Source organism: Nicotiana tabacum, chromosome 11 (genome assembly GCF_000715075.1).
Source record: "Nicotiana tabacum cultivar K326 chromosome 11, ASM71507v2, whole genome shotgun sequence".
NCBI classification, from domain to species: Eukaryota; Viridiplantae; Streptophyta; class Magnoliopsida; order Solanales; family Solanaceae; genus Nicotiana; species Nicotiana tabacum.
This window is the reverse complement of record NC_134090.1, coordinates 150,492,171-150,519,691: the sequence shown is the minus strand read 5'-3', so window position 1 is coordinate 150,519,691 and position 27,521 is coordinate 150,492,171. Positions and strand designations below refer to the sequence as shown.

Below are 27,521 nucleotides of genomic sequence, written 5' to 3'. Positions count from 1 at the left end.
AGATACCACCGTGCCGATAAGATATTAGACAAATACCGGAATGCTGTTTGACAACGTGCTCTTTCAAGTGGTTCAAAAATAGCGTCCACATCTCTTGGCTTTCATTGGCAGAAATAGCAAAAGCTAGAGGAAATATCTATCCATTAGCATCTACTGCCATGGCTATCAATAGCTTGATATTGTACTTTCCATAGACATGAGTGCCGTCTATGGATATTATGGGCTAACAATGCAAAAAACCATCAATTGCTAGTTTAAACGCCCAGAACACGTAATTGAATATATATTCTGGTTTACCCGGACTCCGCTCAAGCTTCCATTCAACAACCGTCCCGGGGTTAAAGTGCTGCAGTGCGGCCATGTACCTGGGCAGAGGTGCAAATGACTTATCCCAGTTGCCATAGACTATTTCAAATGCTCGTTTGCGCCCGAGATATGCCTTTCTTTTGGTAATGGTATGGCCATATTTCTGGTGGACTGATGTAATGCACTCTTTGATTTTATACCTTATGGACGCTTCGATGTGTGGAATAAGGAAAAGAGAAATCAAGTCAATATCCAAGTTGAAGTGATTCCCGTTGAATGTGTCCATTTCACATGTGTGGGTAGGAATGTATTTACCCACTTTCCACAGACATGTCTTCTTCTTGCTGGAACGCAACATCCAATGACATGGCCAAAATCACCTGCGATAAATAACCTTGTATACAACCGGACTTGACTCCCATACCGTCATCTCACGACACTTTTTTACATTGTGCATTTTACAAGCCCTACTTACGTACGCTTTATCAGGAAAAAGCATGCCTTTTGCTAGCACCGTTGGTCTAGACTCATCCCACATTGTTGTCCGAATTTCATCAAAATCCCTTGTGAGAGCTTCCACATTCGGCATGCTTGGCAAGTTATCAAGGTAAGGAATCTCCCTTGAATGAAAAGGCACTTGGGACTCGTACACACTTCGTCTAGGGGGGTGGAGCATACTCTCTGGTCGAATCAGATCCTTCCTTCTCATCCTCCTTATCACCATCCTCACGAGGTAAGGGTGTATCATCTCCAGATTCATCAGTATTGTTGTCGTAATCACTGTTCTCTTCGTCACTCTATGCATCTACCAGATCCCAATTTAATACGTCGTCTTCGGGCAATTGAGTGAGTACATGTGGTTCAGCTTGCTCGTTTTCACTGCACAATCAACAAAATAATAAGCTACTAAAATTAATAAATACTTTCCATATAGTTGTATCACTTCACTTACAAGTCGTAATGTGATAAAATTCCATGATGGACATTTTCATTTAGGTGATGACTACCGGATGGACCACCATGATCCAACACACCAAAACTATGCTTGGGTTCATAATTTGTAAAATTCATATCCGGTCGGTATCCCTTGTTCAATGTATGAACGTTAATACAAATTCAATACAACAAAATTGTAGAATCGTAACACAAAGGAAAATTAAAGTTTACCACTCGTCTTGTGAATTAGGAAAAGCAGGGGGTGATAAGTTTAAATCAAGGAAAATTCTTTCATCCTGAACCTGTCTGGCAAAAACTGCTCCAGAATAACCACCCGATGATTGGGGGTTATTCGGAACCTGTCCGACAACCTTATTATTGAGAACATCTTCGACCTTGACGTATATATCCAACATTTTGATTACAAGAAATTTCTGGTATTCATCCGGAGTCCTCAGAAAATCCCTCAAAGTTTCATCATCGTAGATGTTTAACTCCGAGTAAAAAGCATACCCTTGCGGAGTGACAGAATACGGGTATCTTCCGGTTACTTTAAGTATCACTCAGTGTTTCCTCACACTCATATTTTGCATAACAATGATATTAATTTATCGTACTCCATTGTAAGTGGTAATTTAACATGACCCCGTGGAGCTAAACTATACCTCACTGAGTTATTCTCCATCACAACATCACCCCCCCTCCCCCAATATAATGAAACTCTTATTCTACGCTCTTCAGACATTACGAAAAAATGCTTGAGAATTTAACAACAAGAAAAGATTGAATGGGATGAATCTTTTGTGAATGGATTTTCCTAAAATCCTAACGCCCTTTATATAGGAAATGTGCGAGCCCGGGGGTTGAAATTTTTGATGTATAGCGTTCTTTGAATATACGCTATACATATATCAATTATTGGTGGGCCCATAATTAGGGGTATAGTGTGTTGTATTTGTACGTTATATATAGCGTGAAAATACAACACGCTATACCTATGTCAGTAAATGTCAATATATATAACGCCAAATTATACCACGCTATACCTTAACGACAAAAGTTACCGTTAAGGTATAGCGTGGTGTAACTTGGCGTTATATATATATAAATGTAACTTTTTTTAACACCTATTTGTGTATCTTTTGTCCAAAAAGACAACAAAAAGGTTCCGGACCTGGGGGGTTGGTGCTACAAACTTCAGGGTATATTACAGAAGACAAAAGGATACTACTATTAATATAGTTGGAACAAGGGCCACACCTCTGCTCACGGTAGATAATTAATGAGAAACTTTCAGAAATCACTATATTTTAGTGGTTATTAGCTAGTTGTAGCAACCATTTATTATATTACTTCTTATAGTTATGTTTTCAGGTTTTTTAGAGTGTATCCGATGTATTTAAGATATTATTTTCATGAATACCGTAGCATTTCTCAGCGTGAAACAGGGGAGTACAGCTAGACAAATTATTGTATTCGACTGTATTCACGACGTGAAACAAAAAATTACAGCTAGACAGATTATTGTATTTGACTGTATTCATGACATGAAACAGGAAATTACAGCTAGACAGATTATTGTATTTGACTGTATTCACGATATGTATTTGTGAATACAGTAACATAAATAGCGTAATTTATGGTCTATTCAGCTGTTTTTAAATGGAAAGTGAATCAATGAACACAAAACTCCTAATATAACTCAACAAACATAATTATAAATCTAAATACATAAAATACATAAATTATATTAATTAAAAAAATATATGAATACATTGATGGAATATAGCGAAACAGTGAATACAATGAAATACATGGAATACATCGAGATATATTGAAATACAATGAAAAAAGAAGGCAATGAATACAATGAAATATATAGAATATAACGAGATACATTGAAATACATTGAAGATATAGTAACAGAATCTTCAAGTTGCTCAGCCCCAAACTCCGCCGCCTTTGTTCAAGAACAACCCTAATGTCGTCTCGTCAAGAGGGCCGCGATAAAATTTCTCTAAATATCTGGACCGATTCGACTTCCACCCAAAATCCTCATTTCGAAAGCTTTCTGCTTCAGAGTCTTAACATTCACTGCAACACCTCTCAACCAACTCCAATTTCATTCAAAAATGCTGCCCAAACACACCGCTAAATGGGGTATTATTCGTTGTTCTGCGGCCTCACCCACCAAAAGCTACAACATCACTCTTCTCCCCGTCGATGGGATTTGACCTGAAGTTATTTCTGTTGACAATTTTGTGAGACAATGGAGATTAATCAGTGGAGAATCGTGGTTGTATTCATGGAGAAAGACTGGCGTTGAGAGAGAGAGGGTGGAGAAAAATCTGAAAGAATGAGAGAGAAAAATAATAGAAAGAGTATTTATGGCTTAAGGGTAGGAGGTGACCATAAATAGATATTTGGCTATAAAAATCAAAAAGTAGCTATGGAATATAATTTTTAGAAGAGTATTTATTTAAAATAAATAAGATATCAACCTTTGCTATAGGAGGTAAAAATTCCATAATTATTTAGCCATGTAACTCACAATATTAAGCTAGCATTTGGCCATAGATTTCTAAATTTGTTTTGAAAAATTTGATTTGGATGAAGTTTGGTTTAAAGATGAAAATGCGTTTGGACATCAGTTTTCAAAACATATTTCACTTTTTTTTTTAAAATCATAAAATATGACTTATACCCACAAGTTCTAAAAACTATCACAAATAACTAAAGTACGTTCATCAATAACATTCATTATATTATCGCAAACCATAGTCCTGAACATAAATAAGTTAAGTACAAAATTATCATTTTTATACTGAACAATATAATACACTATCAGATGACCGAGAAGACGAAACATCATATAAATGATGGGCTCTTTTATAAAATATAAAAGTTTGTGGCCATTTTTAAAAAATGTAATAGTAATGTTTTGGGCGCTGGTTGTAGGATTTGGGTTTTGGGAATTTACCAAAATAGGAATAAAATTTATGAACAATCATGTATTTGCAAAAAAAAAAAAAAAATCAAATAAATTTTGGCATAATCTATGGCCAAAACGGGTCCAAAATCTATCCAAATCTTTCATATATGGCTATATCATCACAAAATGACTATTAATAAGTTACATGAAATGATTTTTTCGAGGGCTTTTGCATCTATACTTAGTTTTGAGGTCACCATTAAACTTATATGCAATTTGTACAAAAAATTGCAAACCAACTCAAATTTATCGGGTCTGAAGTTGAAGAAATTTTTTTATCGAAAGTACAATGCGCTTAAGGCTAATTATGTCTATATTGCAAAAATTGCACTTAAGATGCACTTAAAATCAGATAGGTCTGAAGTGCAACAAATGTTTTCATATACCTAAGGCCAAATAGGCCTGAAGTAAAAATTGTACTTAAAGCCAAATAGGTCTGCAGTGCAACCAATATTTTCATGCACTTAGGGCCAAATAGGCCTGAAGTGCAAATTGCCCAGAAATAGAGACTTGTTTTTCGAATTTCAACTCTCAAACACATGATTCAACACCTGAATCTATTCCAAATGAGCTCAAATTTGAAACATAACCTCCAAGTATCATAAAGATAAACCCCAATCATCAATTTGTCAAAACAATGACAAATTTAGCAAATCCATTTTGCAATTAATAAGAAGAAAAAAGAAAAAAACCTAAGCAGTAGCAAAGAAAGGAGCGTCACAATAGCTTACTACTGTAAAACACCATGAACCTCCTTAAAACATGTTCACAAAGACCATATAAATTTATTGTCACCTTTATTTTCACAGCAACTAAGAAGAAGAAGAAGAAGAAGAAGAAAAAAAAAAAGAGGAGGAAGAAAAAACCTGAAGTTTTCTGTACTTCGGGTACTAGCTAATTTTTTTTTTAAAAAAAATAGGTACAAGTTAAATAAGGACGACCAAATAAAATCCCGTAAAATTATTACATTTTTTAGTTGCTATATAAATTTGGATGACCTAAGGACTAGAAGAGATCTACGGGCCAATTAATTAGGTATTTTAATATCTTCATACAAGAATGTTTATGTCCATGCTCCAATACCTTATGAGGAGTTAAGGTCCATGAACTCCTACTTCATCTAAATATTTTTGTTATACGTGAAGCAGTTTAGGGTCATTTGGTCAACATGTTAGTTATGCGGGGATTGTAACACTTATCTATGCGAAAATTAATAATGAAGAGATTATTATATGGAAACAATTTATAATTAAAAGATTTTAGACAAGAATTACCTATTCTAATTAAAAAGAGCAATTTTATCTTTAAATAGTTTGATTCCTGCATTGCTCTATGTTTACCCTCAAAATCAAAAAATAAATAAATTTGTAAGTGATTTAAAGTTACACGGATTAATTTGACACAAAGTTATAAATTGGATTAGAATGAACAAGTAGAGACAAAATGAATTCAAACCACACGAAAAAGACAGTTCAGCCTTAGTGAAATTGTTCACCCTCGATCCGGGCTCGCTATCATCAACACTGATGAACAGGTAAAAAAAGCTATATAATAGAGAAAATGATAATATATTGCCTTGGAACACGTGTTATAATGTACTTCATGAATTATCACACCCCCTTTATATAGTAGGAGAGTCTTACCTTAGGTACAACTCTATAAAAGGTAAAAAATCTTCTGATTAACTGATTGTTAGCTCCTTATCGATACGTGTCGAGATCCGAGGTACCGTTTTTGGACAAGCTGAACCGGGACGCCTTCGTACGCAGAGCCCTCGACTCCTTAGGATTCGAGGGCGATTTTCCGGTCTTCAAATACTCTACATACTTGTTTCTCTAGTCCCTAGTTAGGTTTGTTGAGTTTATCTCGGTGTGACCTTCTTCCACCTACCGATTTCATTAGTTGTACGACTTCCCCTGAATTGAGCTCATTGTCTTCCACCGACGACCCCAAATTAGCGAGGGCATCGGCCTCGTTATTTTTATCTCGAGGAACGTGTTGTAGAGTCCATTCCTTGAACCGGTGTAGTGTTGCCTGTAATTTATCCAGGTATCTCTGCATTCGTTCTTTTCTTACCTCGAAAGTCCTATTAACTTGGTTTACCACGAGTAGTGAATCGCACTTAGCTTCGATCACCTCCGCCCCCAAACTTTTAGCTAGTTCGAGACTTGCAATCATGGCCTCATACTCAGCCTCGTTGTCAGTCAATTTTATAGTCCTAATAAATTGTCTAACTATATTTCCCGATGATGGTTTCAATACGATGCCAAGTCCGGACCCCTTTGCGTTCAAGGCACCGTCCGTAAAAAAGGTCTAGATTCTCGAGGAAGTCCCCGAGTTCAACAAAAATTCTCTTTTGACCTCGGGTATTAGGGCCGGTGCAAAGTCTACCACGAAATCTTCCAAAATTTGAGATTTGATGGTGGTCCGGGGATGATATTCAATATTGTTACCGCTGATTTCCACGACCCATTTGGCCAGTAGTCCTGAGAGCTCGGGTTTACACATTATGTTCCTTAATGGGTAAGTAGTTACAACACATATAGGGTGACATTGAAAGTATGGTTTTAGCTTTCTAGAGGCGCTTAGCAAAGCGAGCGCTAATTTTTCTAGGTTAGGATACCTAGTCTCGGCCTCGCCTAGAGTTCTGCTAACATAATAGATATGAAACTGCATACCTTCTTCTTCCCGGACCAGGACTCTACTTACCGCCACCTCGGATACCGCTAAGTATAGGTACAACTGTTCGTCTGCCTTCGGAGTGTGAAGAAAACGTGGGCTTGAGAGATACTATTTGAGTTCTTCCAAGGCTTGTTGGCATTCCGTATTCCATGAGAAGTTAGTCTTTTTCTTCAATAATGAGAAGAACCAATGGCTCTTGTCGGAGGATCTCGAGATGAATTGACCCAAGGCAGCTATGCGACCTGTTAATCTTTGAACGGCTTTGACGTTGTCCACAACAATGATGTCTTCAATGGCCTTAATCTTATCAAGGTTAATATCGATCCCCCGGTTGGATACCATGAATCCGATAAATTTCCCGGTCCCAACTTCGAACGCACATTTCTCCGGATTCAGCATTATGTTGTACTTTTTCAATATGTTGATGGTTTTCTACAAATGTTTTAAATGGTCCTATGCTCCTAGGGACTTAACTAACATTTTGTCAATATAAACCTCCATTGATTTTTCTATTTGTTCTTCAAATATCCGATTTGCTAGGCGTTGGTAAGTTGCGCTGATATGTTTTAGTCCGAATGGCATTATGTTATAGCAATAGGTACCGTACTTAGTGATGAAGGACGTTTTTTCCTAGTCCCCCGGGTCCATACGAATTTGGTTGGAATAGACATCGAGAAAATTGAGGATCTCATGGGCAACCGTTACATCGATCATGCGATCGATGTTGGGCAAAGGGAAAAAGTCCTTAGGGTATGCCTTATTCAAATCTTTGTAGTCTATGCACATTCTTAGTTTATTCTTTTTTTAGGGACTACCACTACGTTAGCTAACTAATCCGGGTATTTAACCTCCAGAATCGACCCTATTTTAAGGAGTTTAGATACCTTGTCTTTGATGATTGCATGTTTGATATTAGACTGAGGTCTCCTTTTCTATTTGATTGGATTAAACTTTGGGTCTAGGCTCAGCTTGTGAGTGGTTATTCCTGGAGGGATCCTTGTCATATCAAGGTGGGACTAAGCGGAACAATCCACGTTAGCTATAAGGAATTGAATGAGTTTTTCCTGAGCTCGGGACTTAGCCCCATGCCCAGGTATACCTTATGATCGGGAAAATCTACGTTAGTATGACTTGCTCCATTTCCTCGACCGTTGACTTGGTGGCGTCGGTATCATTGGGGATTACGAATGGCCTAGGACCCTGTAGTCGTCGTCTTCATCGGTCCCCTGCTTCTCTAGTTGGGTCGAGGACCGGTGTCGGTAATTACTATTTGGTTTCTTCCTTGGCGACCGAACCTAGACTTGTTGTCGTTGTAAGTGTGGATATTGGGATCACCTCTTCGATTGCAAATATTTCCTTTGCAGCTAGTTGTTCTCCGTAGATTGTTTTAATCCCTCATGGCGTTGGGAATTTTGGCACTTGGTGCAGAGTCGAGGGTACTGCCCTTATGTTGTGAATCCATGGCCTCCCGAACAGAGCGTTGTACCTCATATCGCCTTCAATTACATAGAACTTTGCTTCCTGGATGGTCTCGGCGGCATTTACCGATAATTTTATCTCCCCTTTGGTAGTTTCACATGCCATGTGGAATCCGTTTAGAACTCGAACTGCAGGCACGATTCGATCTTCTAGAACGAGCTATTCCACGACCCTCGATATGATGATGTTGGCCGAGCTACCTGGATCAATTACCACACGCTTAACTCGTGATTTATTTATGAGTACAACTATTACCAGTGCATCATTGTGGGGTTTCACAATCCCTTTTGTGTCTTCGTCATAGAAAGATAAGGTTCCTTCGGGCATATAATCTCGAGTCTATTTTTCCATTGTGATGGATACTTTGGTTCATTTTAACATCGACCCTTGGGGAATATCGACCCCACCAATAATCATGTTAATGACGTGCTGAGGTTCTTCCTGCTCAACCTGTTTATTAGCATCTCTATTCCGGAAATGCTTCTTGGCTCGTTCACTCAGGAACTCTCAGAGATGCCCGTCATTGAATAGCCGAGCTACTTCCTCTCTTAATTGGCGGCAATCCTCTATTCTGTGGCCGTGAGTGCCATGATATTTGCATATTAGGTTAGGATCCCTTTGGGCTGGATTGAACTGTAGAGGTCGAGGCCATTTGGTGTCTTTGATGCGTCCGATGGCAGATATGATGGCGGCGACGTCGATGTTAAAGTTAAAGTTGTATTCTGAAATCCTTGGTACTTCCTTAGGCCTGATTGGCATGTCAAAACTGTTTTTGCTCATGAGTCCCCGGTTGTTCTGACCTCAATCACTCCTCCTTTCATTCCTCACAGGGTTTCGCCCAGATTCGTTAACTCTTCTGTCCCTGTTGTATGGTTGATAATGATCCATCCTCGATCTTGGTTCAAGATTGATGTCTCTCTTGACTCTATCGACGGCTCGGATGGGATAGACGAACCCGAAAGGGGGCCTAAGTTGATCATCTTCAACCCTGGTTTTTGATTGATACTGGCTATGTACATCGACACAAGTAACAACTGGATATTCTACCAGATTTTGTTTCAACTACTGTGAAGCCAACGAGCTTTGAACATTGAGTCCCTGGGTGAAGGCCTTAATGGCCCAATCGTCTGCGATAGGAGGCAGGTCCATTCGTTCCATTTGAAACCGGGATACGAATTCTCTGAGCATCTGATTGTCCCTCTGTTTTACTTTGAAAAGGTCTGACTTCCTGGTCTCGACCTTGATAGCCCTGGCGTGTTCTTTCAAGAAAGAGTTTGCAAGCATAGCAAATGAGTCAATAGAATTAGGAGGTAGGTAGTGATACCATATCGTAGCTCCCTTTAACAGAGATTCCCCAAACTTTTTCAGCATGACAGACTCGATCTCGTCATCTTCGAAGTCACTCCCTTTGATGGCACATGTATAGGAGGTTACATGCTCATTTGGGTCTGTTGTTCTGTTGTACTTAAGAATCTCGGGCATGCGGAACTTCTTAGGGTAAGGCTTCGGAGTTGCACTCATAGGGAAAATTTTTTGAACAAACTTCTTAGAATCCAGGCCTTTTAATATCGACGCTGCTCCTGGTATTTGATCGACCCTAGAATTGTAGGTTTCTATTTTTTTGTCATTGGCGCTTCGATTTTCTTCTCTCCCGATTCTACCTGTTTTGTCAATTCCTCGAGCATTTTTATGATCTTAGGGTTGGTCCCCGATTCACTTTCACTTGGTCTCTCCATGATCGGCTCATTTATGTGGGTGACTTCCCGGGATGGCTCGGGCTCAATCCTAATCGGGGCGTGACTTTGATTCTGGAGCTCGCTATTGCAGCCTGTTGAGCCTGTAACATTTCGAAGATCACCCGCAACTTGATCCTATCATCTTCGCCGTTGTGCTTATTTTGTGCAACCGATCAAACTTCTTTGCGAATGCTGTTCTTAGGATCGGTAGGCAAATTTGCATTGATGGCCACATGCGAGCTAACGTCAATCGGGTCTACAACTGGGACTTGTTGATACCCAATTTTTTCTCAAAATTATTTTAAATTTGCATATAGACCATCAAAATTAGGTTTTCATAACAATTGGTATTTTTCTATAATTTTCCTCATGTTTTACTAATTCATTTTTATTTATCCAGTATTTTTATCTCTAATAATTAATTATAAATTGCATTACAAATGATTTCAAAATCATTCCTTGATTTAATATATCATTTTTGGTCCTATTAAGACCAAATGTATTTCACAAATTAGCCAAATTGGCACTATCGGTTTATAATTTTAATGACTTTGCAATTATGGCTTAAGTATATATTTTGTGCTATGTTTTTACTCAATAATTAGTCATTTATATTTTTAATACTGATTAATCATTTTAATTTAGTTTATTAAGCATCAATTTCATTTTTTTATAATTATTAGCCATTTTTATAAATTATTTATCTATTTGTATGGGGTATTTAACAACTAGCCATTTTTAAATTTCAATTCTAGCCTAATTAACCCAGACCCCTAACCCAATAAACTAGCCCAGTTACCCAATCCAAACTTAAAATCTTATCCGGCCCAACCCTCGTTCGATTTAAGCCGTTGATTAATTCAAATCAACGGCCCAAATTAATACTTACCATATTAACCCCTAAACGACTACCCCCCTTTCTCATTTTTCCCCCGTCTCACTTCTCATCCGTCTCTCTTAATCCTCTCAACTCTCTCTAGAACCTTCATCTCCTGAGCTCTGTCTCTCCCCTCTCCGGCCATCTCCTCGCCGAAAACTATGAAGTTTCCACCTCTTATCGACTTTATGGATTCGTCTTTCACACCTGTGTCACCGGTGGAGGCTCTCAAGTGACCCTGAGGTGGTCCACTCCCATCTCCGATCTCATTCCATGTTTTCCGCCACTTATGGCCGTTCGAGTAAGATCTCTACATTTTCCGGCCAAAGGCCAGTGATTTTTTAAGCTATTTTCTCCTCCTTTGGGTCTTCTCTGGAAACCCTATCTTTAAATCCTCCAATATTTTTAGAACTGTGATGGATCTATGTGTCTTTTAAGGTTCTCACATGTTTTTCTCAAAAGATTTCTCTGATTTCAAACGATTTCCTCATTTTCCAGACTAGGGTTTCAAAACCCTTTTGCAAAAACGATTTTTTTTCCTGATTTTTAGCATGTTAAACATCACCTGAGTCTTTCCTTTTGCCCGATTCATTTTTGTTAAGAAACCGTAATACTTCTGGGTTCGATTTGAAGTTTGAGTCTATTTGCGATGTGTTTGCACGTCAATCATGAACATTCTAGGTTTCATGTATGTTCTATATGCTCTTGTGCTTCCTGCTCTAATTTGTTTTTAGGGTTTCTCTGATTTTGTTTAACACATGTTATTTATCGTTTAATAGGTCCGACTATTTGTTTTATTGATTGTTCACATAATAATTTATATTGATTTTTTGTGTAATCTCCTTAGAACTGCGATATCTTCCCTGAATCTGTGATTTTGTGTATTTTCCTTGTAATTCTCTACTGATTTTTCGAATTGCTTCCTTACTTTTGTGATACTTTCCTTAGTTAGTACTGATTCCCTTTAATTTTCAATCTCATTTTTGATTCTTTGAACTAACTTTCAGAATTAAAATTGTACTCTACCTTATTTATGTGCACAAATATGTTTTTAGTTATTTAACGTGTACTTTCCTTACTTGAAAATATTTTGTACTTAGTCCTTATTACATGCTACATGCTTTTACTACTCCTATTGTGGTAAAATCAGTCTTATAAGTAATTCTTTCCCTTATTTGATACAACTTGTACCCGTTTGAACTATGACTCCCTAATTGAAGGGAGTCCGGGTCTTTAACTGATTCTGATTTGTATTATTTCTATAATTGTGCGAATTCAGTACTTATTACCTTATTTTTCTACCTGTTCTCAAACTATAAATACTCTACCCTCTCATTAGCATAAAAAAGCGAACAAAAATCTATTCAACTCTCTCTCACACAACTAAAACTCTCTATTCTCTCTTATGTGCTACTTGCTACCATTCTAAGCTATCCGACTACAAACCAAGGCTAAATACTGCACCTCTCCTATTTTTGCTTTATTTTTTGGTTTCTTCACTTCACTGGTATGTTCTAATTCAGATTTCAGTCCCCAAACCAACATGTTTCTATTACTGTTACAAGTCCTTGTGTTTCTGATATGCTTTTAGTTACTATTGTGCTGTTCAAACATGTAATTAGGATCCTGAATTCCCTCTACATGTCAAGTTGTGCCTTACTTGTCAATGACCAGCATGTTTTTGTATACTTAGTACATGTTTCTTAAGTGAATCCCCATGATTGGTTTGATCATGGTCTTAGTTGTTTGATGTTGATATGTTAATATAACCCAATACCCTACTATCCCCCTGATCCTTTGAACTTGTACGAGTTTCTGATTGTGTGCTTGTATATGTTCCTGCCTGCTACATGTTTGCCCTCACATGCTCCATATTTGTCCTTCCAATCCCATTCTCTTGCTTGTGTTTGCTGGACTACTCCTGATCCTTGGTATGATACTGACTTTGTTTTAGTTTGGAGATTGGTATGCATGCTCATTCAAATTGTTTTCATCAGTTAAACTTTGTTATAAAACTATTCCAATTAAGTCTTTTTTTTAAAACTGTTTCTTACTTACCCTTTTTTGTAACACCCCGTAAATTCGGCTTAGGTATGAATGAGTTAAAGGAGTAGTAAGGATATATTTTGAATATGTGAAGTCCCATCGGGATAATTATGGGTGAAAATAGTTGTTTCAAAATCAAGATGGAAAGTGAGGTGCATAAGATTTGACAAAATCGACTAAGTTTGCAGAAGGTCTATCTTCCAAAAGGGTTTAATGAAAATGTGTAAGGAATTTAAATACAAGCATAAAAGTTGTAGGCCTTTGAAATAACTTTCCAACGATATATTGTGGAGCCCAAACGGAGCTCTGTGAAAAACGTTATGTCCGTTTTACAGAATAGTGCGTAACCACCGCGTTCAGTCGCGTTTTACCGTGACTGCGGTCATGAGGCAGTGCTCCAGCTATTTACCATGGTTGGGAACGTGGTCACGCCTACTGGGATGCGGTGGCCGACTTGGGAAGTCTTATTAACATAGGTAAGTTCTAATGGTGATTCTAAGTTAATTTCAATTTCTCAACATCTTATTAACATAGGTAAACCCTCCATATCATTAGATATTCAATTGAGACATCATTGTTGAGAGAAGGAAGCCTAGAACTCGAATTCAAAGGGTTTGAACTTCAAAAAGGTAATGTCTTCACCCTCTAATTGATTCTAGCATTGGTTTAATGATTATAAACCCTAGTTCATGAGATATGAGTTGATGGGTTTGATAGAAAAGCATGAACGATTAAAGGGTTGGGGTGTTGAGTGTTGATTATTGGTTAAGGGTGTTGTTTACCTTATGGATGACGAAGAATAATGTTGATTATAATCATTTGAGGCTTTAAATTTATCTAGGAGCATGAAAATGGGTTGTTGGGTGTAGAGACACCATTAATAAGGACTATGTAGCTTTATTTTCACAAAGTGTTTGATAAAATGCTTAAGTGACCAAAACATGAGCATCATAGCTAATATGGAATCCCTTTGACTTGTATTGCTATAGATTAATGTTGAAAGGATTGACAAACGTTGTATTACGCTCAAGTGCAGGAAGTTAAGGTGTGTAAGGCTAACTCTTTAAGTTTGGGAATGTCTATGATTCTCCCTACGTCCTATTTATTATGACCATTAGCAGTTTCCTCAGAAAGTAACTATGCCTTAGTTCCCTGAATAGTAGCAGAACTTCTATTCTCTATATGACATAGTTTCATAATCATTCGATATTCTATGAGTTTCAGTTATGACAAATCAACTTATTATAAATACTCATCTTAGTCTAATCCTATTCACTATACCAGTATCATGTAAGTCGGTATGGCTCATTATTTCAGTATCATATATTACAGTATGATTCTCAGTTCCTAATTCTAAATTCTTGAATGTTGAACACCTGTATTTAGGTCTGAGGCTGTAGTTTATGCTTTATGCATGTTTGGGCCTGAGGCCATAGTTTATGCTTTATGCATTTTTGGGCCTGAGGCCGTAGTTATGTATACGTATACTTGGGCCTAAGGCCGTAGCTTATGCATATATATATATATAGGGCCTAAGGCCGTAGTTTATTAGATAAACATATTGTTCATCATTCAGAAGAGGGAGTATTCATATCCTTACTTCATTGTTCAGTTATCAGTTTATTAGCTAGAAGTTTAGTTTCAATTTCAGTATTTACAGTTCTTTTCTTCAGTTGTTTTACATACCAGTGCAATTCAAATGTACTGGCGTCCCTTTTTGCCTAGGGATGCATCTCGCGATGCAGGTAATGATTTTTAGGTTGACGATTCTGCTTGCTAGGACATCTCGTATCAGCTATTGGTGAGCCCCAATCTTTCGGGGCCTTATCTCTCTTTTGTTTTAGTCATTATAGTATTTCAGTTACTAAGGTATACCTGGGACCTTGTCCCGGTAAACAGTTAGCATTTTCAGTATTCTTTAGAGGCTTCGTAGACTATAACCCAGTCAGTCAGATATTAGCAGGCTTTCATGTGTTAGCCTTGTTTGCTACTTGTTTATACTTGCAGACCTTTCAGTATTTTCCGCATCTATGATATTTCAGTCAGACTCTTTAGTAGATTATCATGTTTTATATTTACCTCTAGCTCATAGTTATACCACATGTTGATCCAGCCATACAGTTGGTTCGCTTGATCACATGCAGTCGGGCACCGAGTGCCGTGTTACGCCCATACCATAGTTCAGGGCGTGATAAAGCTTGGTATCTGAGCCCTAGGTTTAAGAGTCCTAGGGAGTCTATGAAGTCATGTCTAGTGGGGTCTCTTTTATACCGGGGACCTTGTCCCGGTAAACAGTTAGCATTTTCAGTATTCTTTAGAGGCTTCGTAGACTATAACCCAGTCAGTCAGATATTAGCAGGCTTTCATGTGTTAGCCTTGTTTTCTACTTGTTTATACTTGCAGACCTTTCAGTATTTTCCGCATCTATGATATTTCAGTCAGACTCTTTAGTAGATTATAATGTTTTATATTTACCTCTAGCTCATAGTTATACCACATGTTGATCCAGCCATACAGTTGGTTCGCTTGATCACATGCAGTCGGGCACCGAGTGTCGTGTTACGCCCATACCATAGTTCGGGGCGTGATAAAGCTTGGTATCTGAGCCCTAGGTTCAAGAGTCCTAGGGAGTCTATGAAGTCATGTTTAGTGGGGTCTCTTTTATGTGTGTGTGCGTGCCCACACATGTAAACAGTTGACCACCAAGACATCTAGGATTGTTCCATTTCTTTCATACTCTAGATCGTGCAGTTAGAGCTATGCTTTCAGGAATCTTTCTAACTCGTGTGAATAGCGTATTTCAGAAAAATGCCTGCAAAATGAAAGTACACCAGGAGGGCCTCAACTACTAGCTAGGGGGCCACGACTAATGCTGCTCAAGAGGAGGACACTCCTGCCTAGGGAGTTGTATCGGGCTCAGTCCTTAGTGCTTCAGACACGGATGTCAGGGGAGTTATCTAGTTGCTTACCCAAATTGTTGCTACTCAGGCTCAAAGCAGGGAACAAGTGATGTTCATAAGTTCCAGGTCTAGGGAATTCCTCAACATGAAACCTTCCGTCTTCACAGGGTCTAAAAAGGATAAGGATCCGCAAAGCTTCATTGACGAGGTTCAGAAGATATTTCGAGTGATGTATGCTACAGACACTAAGGCAGCAAAGCTTGCTGTGTACCAGCTTAAGAATGTTTCCAACACTTGGTATGGAATATGGGATGAGTCCTGAGGGGAGGATGCGGCTCCTGCGACCTGGAAGGAGTTTGCAGATGTGTTCCTTGAGCATTTTCTACCCATTGAGGTCTTGGAGGCTAAGGCTTTGGAGTTTGAGAGACTCAGACAAAATGATATGAGTGTGAATGAGTACTACCTCAAGTTCATCTCTCTGGCCAAGTATGCTCCGGAAATGGTACGTGATATGAGGGCTAGAGTTAGGCGGTTTGTATTGGGACTTTCAGATGATTTGTTTGTTGATGCTAATATAGCTGCTTAGAATAATGACATGACCATCACTAAAATGGTTGCCTTTATTTAAGGGAACGAAGACAGGTTGAAAGAAGGAGAGCAGCTACAGATAGAGAAGGACAGGGAATTCAGTAAGAGAGCTAAGTCTGCAGGAAATTTCAGCCATGGGGGATCTCAAGCAGGAGGCAATCGCCAGTTCTTCAGGAAATCAAAATCAGGACCCGCTCCATCTTTAGCTAGTACACCGGTTCAGAGGTCCAAGTTTAACAAGAAAAACCAAAATTTCAGAGCAGCAGGCTCACAGTCACAGTCTAGTATGGGCTATAGAGGCCTTGAGTACCCTACTTGTAACACGTGTGGTAAGAAGCATCCAGGGTTGTGTAGTTTGGGCACAAATGGTTGATTTTGGTGCAGACAGTAGGTCCACTTCTTGAGGGATTGTCTATCAGCAAAGTAGAACAATGGAGGCAATGTAGCTCAGTCCACTAATTCAGTAGTCCCTCATAACTCTCAGGCCCAACAAGGGCGCGATGCAGCAAAGTCTAGTAATTTAGGCGGTGGTTGAAACCGCTTGTATGCACTAGCAGACCATCAGGATACCGAGGCTCGTGTGGAGATATTGTCATAGGTATGCTAACAATATTCACTTTTGATGTCTATGCTCTTATAGATCCGGGATCCACCCTATCTTATGTAACCCCATATATTGCTAAGAAATTTAGGATAGAACCAGAAAAGTTGTGTGAACCCTTTGAAGTGTCCACTCTAGTTGGAGAATCAGTTATAGCAAGGTGTATCTATAGGGGATGTCCAGTCAAAGTGTATCATCGTCTTACTGCAGCAGACATAGTAGAATTGGAGATGGTAGACTTCGATGTGATCATGGACATGGATTGGTTAGAGTCATGTTATGCCATAGTGTATTGTAGAACCAAAATAGTAAGTTTTGAATTTCCCGATGAACCAATCTTAGAATGGAAGGGTGATGCAGTAACACCTAGGGGTAGGTTTATTTCCTATCTTAAAGCACGAAAGATGATCTCTAAGGGATATATCTATCACCTGGTTCGAGTTAAGGATACAAATTCTAAGATCCCCACTCTCCAGTCGGTACCAATTGTAAATGAGTTTCCATAAGTGTTTCCCGAAGATCTCCCTGGAATCCCTCCCGATAAAGAGATTGACTTTGGAATTGATCTACTTCCAGGCATTAAGCCGATATCCATTCCGCCTTATAGAATGGCTCCAGTAGAGCTGAAAGAGTTAAAAGTCCAGTTGAAAGATATTCTAGATAAATGATTTATAAGGCCAAGTGTCTCACCTTGGGACGCACCGGTCTTGTTTGTCCGAAAGAAGGATGGGTCTTTGCGTATGTGCATTGACTATCGTCAGTTGAATAAAGCCACCATCAAGAACAAGTACCATTTTCTCAGAATAGATGATTTATTTGATCAACTTCAGGGTGCCCAGTGTTATTCCAAGATTGACCTCAAATCGGGATACCATCAGTTGAAGGTTAAGGAAGTTGATATTCCAAAAACTACTTTTAGGGCTCGATATGGGCATTTCAAATTTTTGGTAATGTCATTCGGTTTAACGAATGAACCAGCAACTTTCATGGACCTTATGAATAGGGTCTTTAAGCCTTATCTTGATTTGTTTGTTATCGTGTTTATTGATGACATCTTGATTTATTCCCGTAGCAAGACTGACCATGCAGAACATCTCAGAATTGTGTTACAGACACTACAGGATCACAAGCTATATGCAAAATTTTCTAAGTGTGAATTCTGGTTGAAATCAGTAGCGTTTTTGGGCCATGTCATCTAAGGGGAAGGCGTGAAGGTTGACTTTCAGAAAATAGAGGCAGTGAATAATTGGCCTAGACTCACCTCAGTATCCGATATAAGAAGTTTCTTGGGACTTGCAGGCTATTATATGCATTTCGTAGAGGTATTTTCTTCTATCTCGTCCCCTTTGACTAGATTAACTCAGAAGAAAGTAAGTTTCAATGATCGGACGCGTGCGATAAAAGTTTTGAGGAGTTAAAGAAGAGATTGACTTCAGCTCCAGTCCTGACACTACCAAAAGGAACTGAAGGGTTTGTTGTTTATTGTGATGCTTCAGGGGTTGGTCTTTGGTGTGTATTAATGCGGCACAGTAAAGTCATAGACTACGCGTCGAGACAACTCAAGGCTCACGAGAAGAATTATCCGACTCATGATCTTGAATTAGTAGTTGTAGTATTTGTGCTTAAGATCTAGCGCAATTATTTGTATGGGGTACATGTTGACATTTTTACAGATCACAAAAGTCTCCAATACATCTTCAAGCAAAGAGAATTAAATCTACATCAGAGAAGGTGGCTCAAATTGCTTAAAGATTATGATGTTGATATCCTCTATCATCCGGGGAAAGCAAATATTGTAGCTGATGCTCTCAGTCGGTGTTCTATGGGAAGCTTAGCTCATGTTGAGGCATACAAGCAAACTATGATGAAGGAAGTCCACCGCTTAGCAAATCTAGAAGTTCGACTTTTGGACTCCGAAGATGGTGGCGTTGTTATCTAGAACAGGGCTGAATCCTCCTTAGTAGCCAAAGTAAAAGAAAAACAGTTCAGTGTTCCCTACTTATTACAGCTGAAGGAGGGAATTCACAAACACAAGACTTTTGAATAAGGAGGAGATGATGGTACTTTGAGGTACAGAGGTAGACTATGTGTTCCAGACGTAGATAGGCTCAGAGAGCAGATTATGTCAGAAGCCCACAATTCCAGGTATTCTATTCATCCAGGTTCCACAAAGATGTATCATGATCTCAAGGAGATTTATTGGTGGAGCGATATGAAAAGAATATAGCAGATTTCGTGGCTAAGTGTCCAAATTGTCAGCAGGTGAAAGTAGAACACCAGAGACCTGGCAGTTTAACTCAAAATATAGAAATTCCTATTTGGAAATGGGAGATGATAAACATGGACTTCATAACAGGTCTACCTCGCTCGTTCTGGAAGCATGATCCGATTTGGGTGATTGTAGACCGACTTACCAAGTCAGCTCACTTCTTGCCAGTGAAGATTACCGATTCGACCGAGGATTATGTCAAGTTGTATATCAAAGAAATTGTCCGATTGCATGGGACTCCTTTGTCCATTATCTCAGATCGTGGTGCTCAGTTCACAACAAACTTTTGGAAATCCTTTCAGAAAGGATTGGGCACAAAGGTGAACCTCAACACCATTTTTCATCCTCAGACAGATGGCCAGGTGGAACGCACCATTCAAACTCTTGAGGATATGTTGAGGGCGTGCGTTATTGATTTTAAAGGTAATTGGGACGATCATCTACCTCTCATTGAGTTTGCTTATAATAACAGCTATCACTCTAGTATCAAGATGGCACTGTACGAAGCTCTGTATGGGCGAAGGTGTAGATCACCAATTGGTTGGTTCGAAGTCGGGGAAGCGGAGTTGTTAGGACCCGATTTGGTCTATTAGGCTATGGACAAAGTCAACTTGATACAAAGGCATTTGAAGATGTCTCAAAGTCTCCAAAAGTCCTATTCAAACATGCGACGTAGAGACTTAGAGTTCCAAGTTGATAATTGGGTGTTTCAGAAGGTATCGCTCATGAAAGGCGTTATGAGATTTGGGAAGAAGGGGAAGCTTAGTCCCTGCTATATTTGTCCATATAGAATCCTGCGAAGGATCGGAGACCTGTCACAAGAACTAGGTATTGTACACCCAGTGTTTCATATGTCCATATTGAAGAAATTCATGAGAGACCCGTCACTTATGGTTCCTACAGAGATTATAGGGGTTAAAGACAGCCTGTCTTACGAAGAAATTCCAGTGGCTATTCTTGATCGCCAAATCTGCAAGCTCAAAACTAAGGAAATTGCTTCAGTAAAAGTGATTTGGAGGAATCAAAAGGTTGAAGAGGCTACATGTGAAGCCAAGGAGGACATGAAGTCCAGATATCCCTATCTCTTTGAAGAGCAAAAGGAAAATGTGGAAGGTAATTAACCTTTCCATTCAGGTCTTATATTATAATCTCCATGCCCTTCAGTATTTACTCAGCTTAGTATTTAGTGATCATGTGCTCGTTTAGTTTGATAAATATGTATTCATGATATTTCAATATTCTCATATCTCCATCACAACCGTTTAATGTCCATAGATAGCCGTAGTTGCAGCTGGGACTATCATTCAAGGACGAACGATTCCAAGGGGGAGATAATGTAACACCCCGTAAATTAGGCTTAGGTATAAATGAATTAAAAGAGTAGTAAGCATATATTTTGAACATGTGAAGTTCCATCGGAATAATTATGGGTGAAAATAGTTCTTTCAAAATCAAGATGGAAAGTGAGGTGGATAAGATTTGACAAAATCGACTAAGTTTGCAGAAGATCTGTTTTCCATCAAGGTTTAATGAAATTGTGTAAGGAATTTAAGGAAATGCAAAGAATGAAAGTTTTAGGCCTTTGAAATAGCTTTCCAACGATATATTGTGGAGCCCAAATGGAGCTCTATGCAAAACGTTATGCCCGTTTTACAGAATGGTGCGTAACCACCATGTTGCCGCGTTTTACCGCGACCGCGGTCGTGAGGCAGTGCTCCAGCTATTTATCGTGGTCCGGATCGCGGCGACACCTATTGGGATGCGGTGACCAATTTGGGAAGTCATTTTTAGCCCTAGTTCGTCCCCCACAGCCCTTAAAACATAAGAACTTGCTCTAGAAAGGAAAGCTCTCAAAAACCTAACTCCTTAAGGGTCCCTCCACCACCCAAGGTAAGTTCTAATAGTGATTCTAAATTAATTTCAATTTTCCAACATCTTATTAACATGGGTAAACCCTCCATATCATTAGATATTCGATTGGGACATCATTGTTGTGAGAAGGAAGCCTAGAACTCGAATTCAAAGGGTTTGAACTTCAAAAAGGTAATGTCTTCACCCTCTAACTGATTCTAGCATTGGTTTAATGATTATAAACCCTAGTTCATGAGATATGAGTTGATGGGTTTGACAGAAAAGCATGAACGATTATAGGGTTGGGGTGTTGAGTGTTGATTATTAGTTAAGAATGTTGTTTACTTTATGGGTGATGAAGAATAATGTTGATTATAATCATTTGAGACTTTAGAATTTATCTAGGAACAAGAGAATGGGTTGTTGGGTGTAGAGACACCATTAATAAGGACTATGAAGCTTTATTTTCACCAAATGTCTGATAAAATGTTTAAGTGACCAAATCATGAGCATCATAGCTAATATGGAACCCCTTTGACTTGTATTGCTATAGATTAAAGTTGAAAGGGTTGACAAACGTTGTATTACGCTCAAGTACAGGAAGTTAAGGTATGTAAGGCTAACTCTTTACGTTTGGGAATGTCTATGATTCTCCCTACTGTTAATACCCAATTTTTTCGTGTATATTTTAATATGCAAAATACTTTCAAAATAGCATATATCCGCATATATAAGTATGTCCAAATGTTTTATTATTTTTCCTTAATTTTTAAAGATTTTTAAATCGATTTATTGCCCTATTTTATCCATAAAAACCCAATAATTATTTCCAAAATTATCATTTTAGTGATTCATTTATTGGATTCTCATATTTATGCTAAAATATAGGTAATATAATTTTTGCATATTTTTACAAAGTCATTTAGTATTTTAAAAGTTAAATTGTATATAATTACAACATTAGCCTCTTTTAAGATTAATTACGTTTATATTCATAAAAATTAGGTCTGGTATTTTTAAATAGTTAATTATGTTCTATAAATAATTTTGGTACTTTTAATTTATTTCTAGAAATTAATTTATTATTTTTATAAATTAAATAAGGAAAATTGGCTATTTAAATGTTAGCCCAATTTCATTTCGATTATAGCCCAATTCTGACCCAATTGAACTCGATTGAAATCATTTGAACCCCCGACCCAATTCCGATTTAATCCGACCCAAACCCATCTTTATAACCCGCCTACTCGCCTATTTTGATCCAGACCGATGATCATTCAGATCAACGACCAATAACCATCCTTGCCTTTTTTAATTCAAACGACCCCTAACCCTAGCCTCATTTCCAAATTTCGCCTCCTCTGAATCCCATTCTCTCTCAACTCTCTCTCAAATCCTCTCAAATCCTAGCCGTCGCCATCAACTACAACCCTAATACCTTCCCAAATCTATGGTTCCCAAAGTCATCGGAGACCTATATCTATCTCCTATGGATTCTACGTGCTCAATTATTATGGTCTCGAGGCTAGATCTCTAAAGAGCTTGGTCCGGGCTTGTTCGATTACAGTTCATGACTGTTCTCTGGTCGTCTCCGACTTTTTCTCTAGCCAGCCATGGCTATTTGAGTCAGACTCTTGACTCTCCTGCTTAGATCGTTAGTTTTCAAAGCCTTTCTCACCACTTTCGGTTCTTCTGAAACCTTAGCCTTTAAGGTTCCTTCGATTTCTTTTTAAATTTGTTTCATATCTATGTTTGCTCTGAACTTCTAAGTGTTTTTCTCAAATTTTCTTTTAAAACTCTGCTTTCAAAACCCCTTATCTTTTCGATTAGGGTTTCTGTTAAGTTATTTCAAAATGTTTCTCTGATTCTTTGACAGGTTTGGCTATGTTTGCTTATATCATTCTTCTACCTGAGTTTGCATGTTAAATCCCCTAATTTCTTTTAACTGTTTACTAAACAAATGTTTGTTTGCCTGAGTTTTGTTCGATTTGTTTGCTTATTCTCTTTTAAAACTCTCATATTGTTGAAAATCCCAGGGTTTTGGGTGTGAGACTGTTCCTTTAAGTGCATGAATCGATTTGAAGTTCTTTATTTCGAAATCTTTTGCTCCCTTTGTGTGATTCTTCTGATTGTTGGGTTTCTATCTTCTCTAAGACTCAAATATGCTCGAAACTCTAATTTTTTAAAGAAGTTTTCCTCACCTGCTACTGTGAGACCTTCGCATACTTTTGATATTCTATGTTTTCTTCACTGCTTGATCTACTGGACTGCCATGCTTCGAATGTTGCTATCTACTGAATGTTTGTGCTACTGTTGTGTGCTATTTCTTCTTGCCAACAGATCTAGCCTCGCATGTACAATGTTATGCACCCTATTTATATCCTGAGTCTCCTTCTCTGACTAATTTTCAAACTCATGACTAAGTTTAAACTTTTCCTTTGTGAGATTCTGATTTCACTCGCCTATTAAGTTTAATTAATTTCTTTCCTGCTTTGCCTTACTGAATCCTTTCCAAAATTAGAGTATCTCTGTACCTAGACTCGAATTGCTTACTTGTTATTTTACTACTTCTTTTATGGCAAATTTTATCCTGCTTTTTAATTGATTGCTTTCCTTATTTCGAACCTGTCACTGCCTATTAAGCAAGTGACCCCTTAGTTAATGACAATCACTTGTATAATTGATTCTGAATCATGATTGTTTCCGTGTTTGTAGCTTATTACCTCTTTCTTACTCGTTTTCAAAAACTATAAATACCCGTTACTTCTTCTATTTCAAAGACGAACACTTTTAGTTCTGAACTCATACTTACACTCAAACACTCTCTCTTGCTTTAATATTACTTGTGCTACTGCCTGTTTAGCCGGCTGAAAGCCAAGGCTATATTTCGAAGTTCTGCTGCTTTTCTTTACTGCACTTTGCTTCTTTGACTGGTATGTTCTAATTAAGTTTTTCAGCACCAACAACAATATGCTTACTTACTGATTTTGCATTCTTGTCTATCTACTGCTTGTATTTAATTCAGTACCATTATTAAGCATCCTATAATTTCCTTTCCCCTATTCTGAATCAATGTATTATGAATCCCAAACCCCTACCCCAATGTGATTAATACTTGTGGTTAGTTTGGGGCATGACATCATCGAATATTGCTGAGCATGACCCAAACTTGATCCTTCTAGAATCATAACCTCCATGTTACCCTTATATGTTGTGTGTTCTGGTTGATTTACAAGCATGAAAGCACTCCCTATTGCTGTGCATGCCCAAAATTAACCTATGCCTAAGTATATGGGCCCCCTTGCAATAGATTCCCAATCCTCTGCCCCTTTGTGTAAAGTTATCAATTCTTTGAAGTGTTAATGGCTGACTCCCCTCACCCTTTCCCTCTCCTTTATTCACTCAGTTCTTAGAACTCAGTTTCTGCACCTTTTACTCTCTTCTTAGGCTTAAGTTCTGCCCCCCTCATGTGAGCCTTGCCTTGGGAATCATGAGCTCCCTCTGAACTTGGACACATGAGGGCTGGTATTTCCACACTGCACTTGTCCCTATTCTTCTTATGAAACTTGGGTGTGAGCACTTCCCGGGGTCCTATTGAGGCCCTTAGGGAACTCTGACACACTCAAGGCTGAGAAAGGCTTTGGATCAATGGTATTTTGAGTTGATTTATCTCATAACTCATAGAGGAAGTCAAGAATCAGGCTTCCTCTAGTTGTAACTTTTCTTTGTACTTTTTCTGATGTAATTTATTATTCCTGGTTTGTAATAATTTGTAATGAACATTTGGGGCTGGCCAGTGTAAAAAAAAGGGTTGGGAAATTATGCATGCGCAAGGGTAGAAAACATGCCTATAGGACTGCTCCAATTCTGCATATTCACATTAAATTTAGAAACCATGTCTATAGTACTTACTTGTTCAACATCACATCTAGATAACTTGCCTATAGGGATTATATAAAATTCTGCACATTTGTCACCATTTAGATATCATGTTTTTTAGGGACCAATTGGTTATAACCCAATAGCATGCTGAAATTAGTAACGCATAGAAATCATGCCTATAGGGGTTCTTAAATAAATTTGAGTTGTTCCATTCACATTCAATGTTGGATATCATGCCCATGTGGATTAGAGTCTGTAATAGTAGATACCATCATCTGCAGAATTTGGAACTAGTCTAATTTAAATTCGTCTATTCTGAACCTCTGTTTAATAATTCTCTTATTTTCAACAAGGTTTAGCAAGCATGCCTATAGGATTGCAAGCAGTATGTTTTGAGTTATCACTATTTCACCACCTTCTAAATTAAGTAGATATCATGCCTATAGGACCCCGTCTAAACACTTAGGCAAGATTTAGAGTAATAACTGTAAAATTGAATCCGCCTTTGTTAATTGTTACAACCAGCATGCAGGCCTGAGTCGGATTTCTTATTTGAGTTATGTAATAAACTAATCTGCCTCAACAATTAACTTCCCTCGGCTTTATGTGCTTTAAATCAGACCTAAAAAGTATGTGCAAGTCATGCTAGTTATGTGTTTTTGTTTTGAGGAGGTATACATGAGCCTTTTGTCTATTTACATACTTCCCCTTTATATGCCATATTATCTGTTTTTGTATGTCGCATTAGATTTTTATCCTTTGAAACCAATCAGCCTAATATCCCTTCCCTTTAGGAATAGTAGTCCTAAGTGTCTCTGGGACTGAAGGAATGTGACGAGTAATAGCATGCAATAGTAATCGAGACCAATCCGCGCTGTAATACCTTAACGGGATGGGAAGGGTAGATATGGATATGATGACCGGTGCACTAATGCCATGTGTAACCCCTCTTTTGATGAGTGATTACCGGGTATTGCATTGATGTGATCCATATTTTTTGTAAACCTAGGACCCCCTTTCTTTATTTCCCCCTTTTTTAAGCATTGTAACTCCTTATTTAAAATCAGCTCTTTTAATTGCTCTTTCAAACTTTATTTACTTTCAAATTATTGTGCATTGAAATCCCCTTTTATTTGAGTCTTATCTACTTATATGTTAATTGTACCCCAAATTCACAATAATTGTCTGGCCGGGAACTACACTAGTGGATCCTGAGGGGTGCCTAACACCTTCCCCTTGGGATAATTTTAAGCCCTTACCTAATCTCTGGTTACCTAATCAAACTTAGAATTGAATCTCTATTGGGTCCTAATGCACCTTAATCATTAGGAGTCGACTCTTCAAATGCAAAAACCCAGTTCCCAAAAGGTATGAGTTGTCCTTCCAAATGTCATAAATCCAATTTCGTGAGAAAAAGGGGGCACAATAGCATGGCGACTCTGCTAAGGACTTTTAGGCTTTTACCATTTCAGACTATTATATGTGCAATTACTTGTTTAATTCCTTTAAGCATTCAATTCCCTTTTTCGATTGCAAACTGACTTGTCTTTTTTTTTTCTTTCCTTTACTACTGCTTTAAAATTATGAAACTGTTGTATTTACTGCTTTCTTAAACGTGCAAATACGTGACAACATGTTTTTAATTATTGCATAATCATGCTCAACATCATACTCCACTCGTGCCCAAACAAATATCATAGCAACGCTTATAATGAGTGGTTGCGCTCTTCCTATATTATTACCCCCTAAATCCAGAAAATGCATATTTACGGTAAAACCAGTCGATCAACGGTGTAGTCGATGGTTCCGTGACTTTCCCCCTTGAGTTATCCGCTCAAGGGTACCAGCCTAAAACCCCATAGAAACCTCACTCTGTTTAAACTGTGCATGCATCGTGGTCAAACCTAGCCGAGTCAGTCATGTTGTCCGCATAATGACTCTTTAAGATAGCCTTGTCCAAAGTTCACTAGGTTTCCCTAAACCCAAACGGACACCACCATGTTCTGTGCATTTATTTGGAGAACTAAATGCTTCATGCTAATTGTTGATGTTAAATAGTCGGGTCTGGTGGGGGTAGGGTCTTAACCCTTTTTTTTGCAGAAAATGAAGAACGAGGTCCCCAACTTTGGTATGGTTAGCATACCCTCACTCTTTCTAGACTAGTGGAGGAGTCTTCCATCAAATGACCAAATCAATAAGTGGAAGAGAGGGCCGCCAAATCTAGCAAAAACTTGGAATATTTGGAATACAGTCTGCTGGAATTGGAAGGAAAAGTGAGGAAAAGAGTCACCGACTACCAGAACGCTGAGGGAAACGAAGGAGAACGCCTGGCAAAGGCATTTTTACTGGTGAAACTACGCGAACTGGAGGATCTAA

At 38.3% G+C, this 27,521-nt stretch overlaps 1 protein-coding gene across 1 annotated transcript; it reads left to right on the top strand.

Annotated features, from left to right (window-relative positions):
- Window positions 1-19,483: 19,483 nt before the first annotated feature.
- LOC142166060 (uncharacterized) lies at window positions 19,484-23,189 on the top strand. Its single transcript, XM_075224473.1, has 3 exons — window positions 19,484-19,732; window positions 20,279-20,525; window positions 23,140-23,189. Exons 1-3 carry the CDS (start codon window positions 19,484-19,486, stop codon window positions 23,187-23,189), a joined length of 546 nt encoding a protein of 181 aa, XP_075080574.1.
- Window positions 23,190-27,521: the final 4,332 nt, after the last annotated feature.